This window comes from Zingiber officinale, chromosome 4B, assembly GCF_018446385.1.
Source record: "Zingiber officinale cultivar Zhangliang chromosome 4B, Zo_v1.1, whole genome shotgun sequence".
NCBI lineage: Eukaryota > Viridiplantae > Streptophyta > Magnoliopsida > Zingiberales > Zingiberaceae > Zingiber > Zingiber officinale.
Genome location: NC_055993.1, coordinates 8,760,414 through 8,771,005, shown reverse-complemented (window position 1 = coordinate 8,771,005; position 10,592 = coordinate 8,760,414). Strand labels below are relative to the sequence as shown.

The window sequence follows — 10,592 nt, the reverse complement described above, 5'->3', positions numbered from 1 at the left end:
GTTGTTATAAAAATGTTTTTAATTGTTTATTAAAAATTTTATTAGAAATTATTTAAAAGTTAATTTTTCTTAGAACTTTATCACTTAACTGTAAAAAAATTTTCAAATGTTAAAATTTTCTAAATGTTAAATTTTTTTTAGAATTTTTTTTAACGATAATATTGACTTTATATGAAATTTTTTTCCAACCTTAAATATGTTAAAAAAATTTGAAACTTAAACTTTAATATTTTTTTAATTGACTCTTAGACTTTTTATTATTGTTAAGTAGAATTTTTTTAATGTACCTCATTTTTTATGTGATCAAAAGGGAGAGTGGTAAAAATTAAGTCTAAGAAGAGGGTAGTGCAATTTTTAATTTTTGTACTTGCAAAAATCTTATTTTATAACTGTTATTTTTTTTTTGTTTTACCCTAACTTAACTTGGGATTTGCTCACATAAAAAAGGAGAAGATTGTAAGTACCCCGTGATAGTTTTGATGTGATTAACCAAGTAAAGTTCGGTCCTGTTGGTATTTAACCTCTGTGTCTAAGTGTACAGGAACTTAGGAGCACAAAAAGTCGAACGCAAGACACAGCTAACGAGAAGGACGACACAAGAGAGAGTCGACGGGCTTGGTGCGTCTGAGGGACGATGTGCTGCGAAAGAGTACACGGGCGGACGAGAAGGAGGCGTGCGGCGTTTCCAATGGACGAGAAGTCAGAGCGGAATATTGCTCGAAGGTCGAAAAATGGGTTCGGATGAGACCTATTCCGGATGGCCGAATTCACCCAAACAAACGGAGCTGGAGCTGGAGCTGGAGCGGAAGACCCAGACCCAAGCGTGCGGACCCGTTGCTAGAACTTGGACCAAACAAGTTAACATAAAATTAACTTTAGTCTGGGCGCCTGGACTGAGTCCAGGCGCTCAAAACAGGTTTTTATCCGGAACGCGACGTGACACATTTCGTTGCAATAGGGATGAAAGTTTAACCCCCAGGTGCCTGGAACCCTTCTAGGCACCTCGACTAGGACTATAAATACAACCCTGAGCCCAGTGGCTTAGGCAGAACACTTGTAATTATTTCTTTTTCAATTTAGCTTTGTAATTGAGTGCTTCAACTGCTGTAAGAGGCTGCTCCGTCTACACCTGAATGAGAATTTAATTAGTGCTTCAGAGTCTTGGATTAACAACCTTCTTGGTTGTAACCAAGTAAAAATCGTAACCTCTTCATTTCTTTAATCAGTCTCTTATTTTTTATGCAAGTATTAGATTTATTAAAATTGTAAAAGTTCGAGAAAGGTTTTTTTTTATTTTTATTGTGCAAGCTATTCACTCCCCTCTAGTCAGTCACCAAAGGGACCAACATGCATGACTCCAAGCATATACCCGATTAGTTCCAAAGCTGATCGGACCTCCAGAGCTCAGCTTCCCATACCTCATAGGCATAGCTCCAAGCATAGACCTAATCAGTGTTATCAAAATCAAGAGTTTAAATAAAATCATTAGAGCAGTCATAAAATCATATCGTAAAATCGTAAGATTTTACATCATACTTTAAATCAATTTTAAAAGAAACCTGATATACTCTTTTTAATTGATCATTAAATATTTTAATCCAAATTATAACATAAATCTACATATAGAACATTTTAATTCATATAATTATAAACTACTCATATTTAAACTTTTAAACAACCAAATACTTATCATGAAAATACAACATAAATATAAATTCAAGTCTAAACTTAAATATAAAAATAAATAAAACACAAGATAACAAATTAATATAAATCATTACAAATGTAAATCTAAAATCGTCTCAAAACGATATCATTTTATCCAAAATAGTTCCTTTTATTTACGACACAAAATCGATAAAATTATCTCAAAAATCATGCTTTTACAAGTTTAAATACGATTTTATGATTTTGATCTAATTTTACGATTTTGCTCCGATTTTACTTTAATACACGATTTCACTCAATTTTCATAAGTAAACTCACGATTTTGTACGATTTTACAAGTTCACTCGTGATTTTGATAACATTGGACCTAATCAACCCTAGAATCAGTTGGACTTCCGGAGCTCAGCTCCTCACTTTTCATGGGCATGACTCCCAACATACACCCAATCGACCCCAGAGTTGATCGGAACTCCGAAGCTCAGCTCTCCACTTTTCATGGTATGACTCCAAGCATAAACCTGATCAACCCCAGAGCTGAAAGGACCTCCGGGGCTCAGCTTCCCTCTTCTCATGGGCATGGATCCCAACATAGACCTAATAGGCCTAAGAGTCGATCGGATCTCCGTGGCTCAGCTCCCCACTTCTCATGAGCATGACTCCTAACATAAACTCGATCAATTCCAAAGTCGATCATACATTCGGGGCTCAGCTCCTCACTTCTCATAGATAAGACTCTTAGCATAAACCCGACCGACCCCAGAGCCTATTGGATCTCCTGGGCTCAGCTCCCTACTTCTCATGAGCATGGTGCCCAATATAAACTAGACCGGCACACATCGATCAGACTTTAACGGGGCTTAGCTCCCCACCTTACATGGACATGACTCCTAACCTAAACCCGATCGATACCAGAGCCAATCAGACTTCCTTTAGGAGAGAACATTATTATAGAATCACAACTACCTATTAGAGAATAACAGTTGCTCACCAGGAAATATTCCACTACAACGAAACCTTCTTCTGCCTAGAAGAGGGGTGTCGTACATCCCCCACCACCCGACATATTATGACAACTAGGGCTGTAAACAAGCCAAGCCGAGCCGAGCTTTGGGGTGTTCAAGCTTGTTTGATAAGATAATCGAGCCGAGCCGAGCCGAACCGAGCTTAAAATGAACCAAGCTTTTGAAATGAGTGTTCAAGCTTGGCTTGGTTTATTTTTTATGAGCTTGAGCTTGTTTGAAGCTTGACTTGAGCTTGGTTCGTTTATATGTTATCAAGCTCTCAATTCAAGCTTGGCTTGAACTTGGTTCGAGTTTGGCTTGAGCTTGGTTTGAGCTTGGTTCGTTTAGATGTTATCAAGCTCTCAATTCAAGCTTGGCTTGAGCTTGGTTCGAACTTGGCTTGAGCTTGGTTCGTTTAGATGTTATCAAGCTCTCAATTCAAGCTTGTTTGATTGTTTGAAACTTTTAATTGTTTGATTGATTATTAAGATTGATAATTTAAATTTATTTATTTTATTTTATTATTTATTTATCATATTGAAAAGAATTTTATTAATAAATATTGTTCGTGAACATTGTTTACGAACGTTGTTCACGAACATTGTTCACGAACGTTGTTCACGAACGTTAACGAGCTGAACACATATGTGTTCAAGCTTGTTTGTTTAGCTTAACGAGCTGTTCAAGCTTGTTTGTTTAATTAATCTAATGTATATTGAACGAACATAAACAAGCTCTTACCAAGCCGAACACCAAGCTTGTTCACGAACGCTTGGTTCATTTACAGCCCTAATGACAACAGATATTCTCTTACGTCTCATTATTACAAAGGTTATAAGAAGATGTATAAAAAGGAGTCATCTTCATTGGACAAGTCCGCACACACATCCACACTCACTACAAAAAATATATTCAATTTTATCTGTTGTCTTTGTCCTTCAAAAGTTATTGTAATTGATACTGTTGTTAAAAGTATACGGTTTTAAAATTGTTATCTTTGAACATCATAGACAACAAACTTTTCTCAACTTCTTGATTCATGGGGACAGTAGAATCTAATGTTCTTCCGGTTAGTATTTGTCATCTGAAGAACTATTAGATAAAACTTTCTCTCCCTGACCACTGCTGTAGGTTCCGGTGTGGAGGAGAAAGATGTCTAATAAGCATTTGGCGAGATGCCAAAGCAAAACTTTGAAAGCTCATCGAAAAAAATAAACAAGCAAGCTATTCATTCTTTTTCCATGCACCGCTTTTTTATCCTAGCCCTTCAATTTCGAATGTGTAAGCATGTAACTGCCATGTAGGGGAGCCCATCCAGGCTCATTGTTGTTTCCCTTATTAGAATCAAATCAGATCTACACAAAGCATGCATTTTATATTAGTCTAGTTCACGGTAAAACAAGTCATTGAGGGAGCGCATTGATAAAAACCTCAACAGTTTATCCATTAATTATAGAGAATCTCAATGTCAATTTAGAGCAATCATACTAGAGCTTTGCAAGAGAAGGCCAGAAATTTAAGAGTCTTGTGACAATAATTACATTGAAATTATTTGTCGGTAATATGAGAAACATTATGCATATAATGACTAGATTGTAAACAGAAGAATAAATCATTCTAGAAAGCTAAAAAACATTAAAATATCTAAGTGAAAGAAAAATGAAGAGTAACAGTATGCACGTTGCATTTATATGGTGACTACAACACAAACGAGTCATGTGATGAAAAGTAATAGCAGACTTGTGGTGCTGGCTTCTGTAGCTCTAAAAAAAAGGCTTATTTTCTTCTTTTTGCCAGCACTATTGAAATCACAAGAAATAGAAGAGTCACTAAAGAATGCTGTGAAAATTGAATTTACATTTTTAGTCAGTAATACGAGTGACCATTTTTAGGCTATGTTTAGCATATGAGTGCATAGTTCAATTTGTGAACTAGATCATAAAATTACTAAGACACTAATGTTCTTAAAAATAGAGAGATGATTTTCATAATTAGATACACTATCATCAAAGCATGTCACAGTATGGATTCACCATTCATTACCTTTTGCATCTTTGGAACTTGAAGGATTAGAGCCACTTTATGAACTCTATGCCTTACCTGGGAAGAGAGTTAGATGTTCAAAAATAGCAAAACCACCATATGCAAGATAATTTACAACTCAAAAGTGGAATGCTTGTTTTCTTACTGCATTACATAGCTTCACAACTGTGAATCCAAGACATCAACACACATGCAAGAAGAATACTATTTAGTTAGATGTAAAAGAAAGAAAAACAACTTGCAACTACCATTTGAAATAGCACAACTTGTGTAAGTTTTAAGTGTTGTCCTTTGAAGCACTTAGATTACCTCCTTAAATTGCAACACTGATAAAAACTACAAAACAGTGTATAACTACCATTTGGAATGATAAAAATTGTGAAGTTTTTAATTGTCATCCTTTAGAAGCACGAAGATTACCTTCTTTAGTTGCAACACTGATAAGAATCAAACACCTCTAATTATAACGCTTACAAGGGGATCATCAGGGAGGTTCTCATCAAAATCTTTGTAAAAGCGACCTTAAAAGCCCTGCAACCCTCGAGGAGCCTGGTAATCCCGTGCTTCACTCCTCATTGCCTTTAGAGCCTCTGCTTCCATAATCTCCCACACCCAAGTCCTCGTCTTTTTCGTCATCGCTAGGAGGATCCTCTAGGAATTCTTTGTCTACGTCGTCCTCGTCTGAGTGATACTCCCTGGCTCTCTTCCGGAGCAGCTTCTTCATCTTCTTGGTAGGAGAAAGGAGATTCGGTGCACAGTATTAACCTATCTTGCACCAAAAGCGGAACTGGTTCTGTGGCGAAATGAGGGATTTGAAGGAGAAAGGGGAGACGGTCAGTGAGAGGAGAAGAACATCGAGCGAGTGGTGGCAAAGGCACAAGGGACGTAGGCGGAGAGGGTCGGGTTCGGGAAGGAAAGGTTTTTAGGATGGATTTGGTTATAATTTTAATTACATAATTAAAATTATAAGAATAAAATATAATTAAATATTATTTGATTCAATATAGATAATACAATAAAAATTTATTTATTTAAAAATTTTAATAAATAATTTAGTTTAATATTTTACTATATTACCCTTAATTACAAAATTAATTATACTTAACTCTATATTTTTTTACTTTTTTTTTTTCACGTTTTTCTTTATTTATATATATATTTTTTATTTTTTTATTTTGTTTGTTTTTTTTATGTTTTTAATTTTTTCCATTTTTTATTTTTTTAAGTTTTTTTTACTTTTTTACTTTTTTATTTTTAAAGTTTATTTATTTATTTATTTTTAAATTTTATTTAATTTTTATACGTTTTTTTGCTTTTAAAATTTTAAATTTTTTATTTTTTTAACATTTTTTTATTTTTTATTTTTAAGTATTTTTTTATTTTTTAAAAAAAATTTAATGTTTTTTTAAATTTTTTATTGTTTTATGTTTTTAACGTTTTTTTATTATTTTTTACTTTTAATTATTTTTAAATTTTTTACGTTTTTCAATTTTTTTATTTTTTTTCTCATTTTTTTTATGTTTTTCTATTTTTTAAGTTTTTTACATTTTTTTATTTTTTTTTTATGATTTTTATTTTTTTATGTTTTTTAAATTTTATTTTTTTATATTTTCCTATTTTTTCTTTATGTTTTCCTTTTTATCATATTTTTCAATTATCCGAGGGTATTTTAGATAAAAAAAATTTGTTAATCCCGGAATAAAAAAAAACTTCAATTTTCCAAGGTTTTTCGATTCCGGATTACATGCTCCTTTTGGTGACATATCGGACATGAAACATTACTCGGAAATCATCGATTATTTAAACAAAATAAGGTTTTCATCGATAATCTTGGATGGATAATCAAGGTTATCAAGGATAACTCTCAACCAAACGCATCCTTAGAGTTTTGCCTTAAAAAAAATATAAATAGATAACCATTTTTAAAAATAGCTACTGTAGCCCCTAAAAATAAGGACATATATAGATAATGATTTTTAAAAATTACTGTTATAATCTTAAAAAATTACTCAAAGATAATAATTTTACACGGACCGTCCTTGATTAAAAACAAAGTGCTCAGATAAAAGACAACGATTTTAACGTAAAATTATTATCTTTTAATTGCTGTTAAATACAGATTTTCTGGTAGTGCTAGTATTCTACTGTTTATTTTTTTACCAATGCTACAGTCCTATAATATTTATGTTTACTCACAAACTCTTTGTGATGTGCGCATGCTCGTCACTTCTAACTCTACGTCCTTCCTCCGCCAATATTCCAATCTTTTTATAGATCAGCTTCTCGATGAAATATATCACCAAACAAAGAGTCTTGTATCGTTCAGCTGATTATTATATTAATCTGTCTCAGACTCCCAGTAGCCAAAGCCACTTCAATAACATTCCTGAAATATCCATGAACAGTCTGAGCCATATATGTATACCATTTCTCGTACTTCAATTACATCAGCTGCACACACTCTATAGATCCTTCTTCCTCACTTGGTATATATATATATATATTGTTTACATCACTATGTTTATAGCTTAGCTTCTGGCACAAACACGAGACAGGCAGACTCTCCTCTAGCATAGCATTGTCATCCTCCATCTAACTTCTCTCGTGCTGCTGTCCTGCCTTCACAGAAGGCCTGCTCGGCTCCAGCGATTGTCTAACCTTCACTCCTCGAATCAGCTGCATATACCCGTTTCATGTCACCGGCCGTACTTATCAATATCCGAGATATATGGAAACCTTTAAGAGAAACAGTGAAAGCAATTACATATTTGCCGGACTTGACGTCGGAGTATATCACAATGAAGTCGCCTTCTTGTAGCCCGTTGCATCTCACAAAATCCCCTGAAATTGAAATTTCCTCGATCGAGTCATTAGCATACAGAACAACTGCGAGCTAGGCATGAGCTGTTTTAGAACTGTAGTTCACCTGTGTTTTCCAAGAGGTACATTCTGCTCTTGTTGTTCGGCCAGAATCTAGAACATTTGATACATAATTCAATGGAAACTTGCGAGCTCGATCTATAGGATTATTATTAGATTGGTGAAATTAATGATAGAGATTGCGTGTACCTGTAACGCATGCTCCAGACCTGGGAAGTCCCGATGTCCTCCATTGCAATGGAGATTCCATCTCTAGCGTCCAGCTCCGGCAGGTGCATCTCTGCTTCCTTCTGTTCCATGCAAAGAAGACATGCACAGATGCATGTGATAGATCAGTTCTTCCATTAACTAAGCGAAGGTTTATTAAAGATGAAAGAAAATAAAGCGATTTGATTACTTTGGGTAGCACAATCCTCCCCAGACTGCCCACGTCGCTCTGCTTCAACACCTTCTGTAGCAGAAACTTCAAGTTCTTTTCACCTTTCAATCCCTGTTAATCAACATATTTAAAGAATTATATTAATTCCAACGTTTTATTGAAACGAGTAAATTTTGACGGAGAATGGGATGGGAGAAAAGGACCGGCCGCATCAGTGAGTTCGAAACTGCACCGTCAGCTTGCGGGGTCTTCTTCGGCGGCGGAGGTGCTTGATCTCCGATAAGAGACTGCATCAGCTGCGTGTTGGAAGAAGTACTGCGGGTCTTGGTCATGTTGGTCCGAAAATCCCAATTCCGGGCGGTACTAGGATTCGACGACGCCCCGGCGGCGGAAACTTCAGGGGAACGCTGAGCATGCTGACGCTGGCCCCTGTGGTGGCGCTGGTGGTGGTGGTAATGGTGGAGCGAAGCGAGTCGCCGCTGCTGCCGCGCCATCCGCTTCCTCCTGGCCTCCTCCGTCTTCGAAACTCCCGTTGTTGTTCCCCCGTCAAGCACTGCTTGGCCTTGCAGAAACATGGGAGGAAACGCGCCCACCATGGCCGCACCAGGAAATGGTGCAAACTGCGATAGCACCGGCCCTGCCAAATGTCCCCCTCCGCCACCGTAGTGGTGGTAAGGATAAGGAGCGGTTGCACCGGAAAACATATCGCCGCCGTAGGCCATCATATCGGCGCCGGGGAACCAATTAGAACCGTAATTGTAGTCGAGCTGGTGGGTGTACGGCGGACTTTGCATGGGTTGGTAGTCGACAAGAGGCGGGTGTGGCGGCGGAGCGAGAGGGTGGAGGGGGTTTCGGCGAAGGTGGTTGTGCTGGACCCAGGCAAGGATCAGCTTCAGTAATTGGATGCGCCCCTGCTTGTTCCGTCCGAGCCGCCGGGCGGCGCTCTCGATGGTGGACCGGTTCAGTCGGATGCTCCGCAGGTCTTCCGGCGAGATCGACTCCTTGTTACTCCTCAGCCACTCGAAGAACACCTTCGCCAGCTCATCGGAAAAACCACCCGCCTCCTTCCCCTTCTCCTCACCTTCTCCTCCGTCCTCCTGTGTTCCGCCGCAGCACCCCCCGGCAACGCCACCGCCTTCGGAGGTGCTTCCGTGGAGGTCAGGACGCGAGTCCTCGAGGTCAAAAAGTCCTTCAAAGTTGGTGAAAAAACTCATATCGTCAGAGATCTCGCCCTGGGGGAGATCTAGGAGCGAAGCTGGCTCGACCATCGCCGCGTTGTCAGAGGCGGCGGCGGCGCCCACTTCGGGGGCCTGCAGGAGAGACGACCAAGAAGTAGAAGAGGAGGAAGAGGCCGTGGAAGAAGAGGAAGACAGGATCGACCCCTTCGGTTTGAAAGTGGTCGTCGACGGCGAGAAGGTCTCCGTCGGCGGTTGCGGCGGCAACATAGAGAAACAAGAGAAGTCCGTGGGGATGGAGGCGAAGGCGTCTTCGGAGAAGAAGAAATCATCTCCGGCGTCCATGTCCACCACGAGATTCCCATCGTCGAAATTTGCTTCAACTTCTCCCATTAATTCACCTTCCATTTCCACAATTCCCCACAGAAGTCTGAAGGAAGGCGTGACTTGAGGAGGAGGAACGAGCAGTTCCCAAGAGAAGAGAAGCTACATATAAACGACGAAGCTCGACAAGGGGTGACGTATCACTTTATTAATTATCTATTTGTATTATCCTCTTTATTCAACTCTGATAAATTTTGAAGTTTACACAACGGACAAAAGAGTTACCGGAGAAGCAATACAAAAAAAAAAATTGCGAAGAATTTAAGGACTGAAATAATTAAGATTTTATAGAATGGAGAATTCTCTTAATTCAGGGATAACTTTTATACCAAATCTCAAGATTAATTTGTGAAGGGAAATTTTCAAGTTTATATGTTAAATTATATATATAATGTAACGACTTAAGAGAGACTAAATGACAGGCATGCACTTCAATCAAATCATAATGCCTACTATAATCGATCTAATAATCTGAACTATAATCGCACTGTTCATTCTGCATGCTCATGCATGCATGCATGCAAACAAAAGTAACCTGAAAACAAAGCGGATAAGAAGAAGAATAGAATGCAATGGTGCGTGCATGGCAGCATGGGCATGCGTCGTAGTAGTATAGAAGATATGGCCCAAAGATTTGGTGCGAAAGCAACAGCTGCTGCTGCCTTCTCCAGGGAAGCAAGGAGACAGTAATAATAATAATACAAGGGAGGAAAGGGACCCTCGAATAATTATCAGATTAGTAACAAAAAATTAAGATCAAAATGGGAAAATTATATATAATTACGTTAATGAAGCAAACCATGAAAAGCATTGTTTGGTAGCAGAAGTAAAGCACATATCGACCACTGTAATTGGATAGAAATCCTTTATACGAAACCACAAGCAACAGCCAAGCGTTGGAAGCTCAGTGGAGACGCCCCGCGGCGCCTCTGCCATCCGCTGCTCCTCCTCAGACACCCTCGGCGACTCCAACACCCCGCGCGCATTCTCCGTTGTCCACCCGCCGCTGGCTCGCGTACGTGAACGCTGTCCGCGAGCCGCAGCGGATGGCGCGTGCCGACC

At 38.4% G+C, this 10,592-nt stretch overlaps 1 protein-coding gene across 1 annotated transcript; it reads right to left on the bottom strand.

Moving 5' to 3' along the window:
* Window positions 1–7,304: 7,304 nt before the first annotated feature.
* On the bottom strand, window positions 7,305–9,554 carry LOC121978081 (regulatory protein viviparous-1-like). The gene is made up of 6 exons (XM_042530465.1): window positions 8,175–9,554; window positions 7,990–8,082; window positions 7,782–7,882; window positions 7,639–7,685; window positions 7,477–7,553; window positions 7,305–7,388 (listed from the first exon to the last, which is right to left on the bottom strand). Exons 1-6 carry the CDS (start codon window positions 9,552–9,554, stop codon window positions 7,305–7,307), a joined length of 1,782 nt encoding a protein of 593 aa, XP_042386399.1.
* Between the last annotated feature and the right edge of the window lie 1,038 nt (window positions 9,555–10,592).

Coding starts and splice junctions, on each gene's coding strand:
- LOC121978081 (XM_042530465.1), bottom strand. CDS start 9,554: ATGGAAGGTGAATTAATGGGAGAAGTTGAAGCAAATTTCGACGATGGG. Junction 7,554..7,638: donor GTACCTCTTGGAAAACACAG/GTGAACTACAGT, acceptor TTTCAATTTCAG/GGGATTTTGTGAGATGCAAC. Junction 7,389..7,476: donor ACGTCAAGTCCGGCAAATAT/GTAATTGCTTTC, acceptor GGGTATATGCAG/CTGATTCGAGGAGTGAAGGT.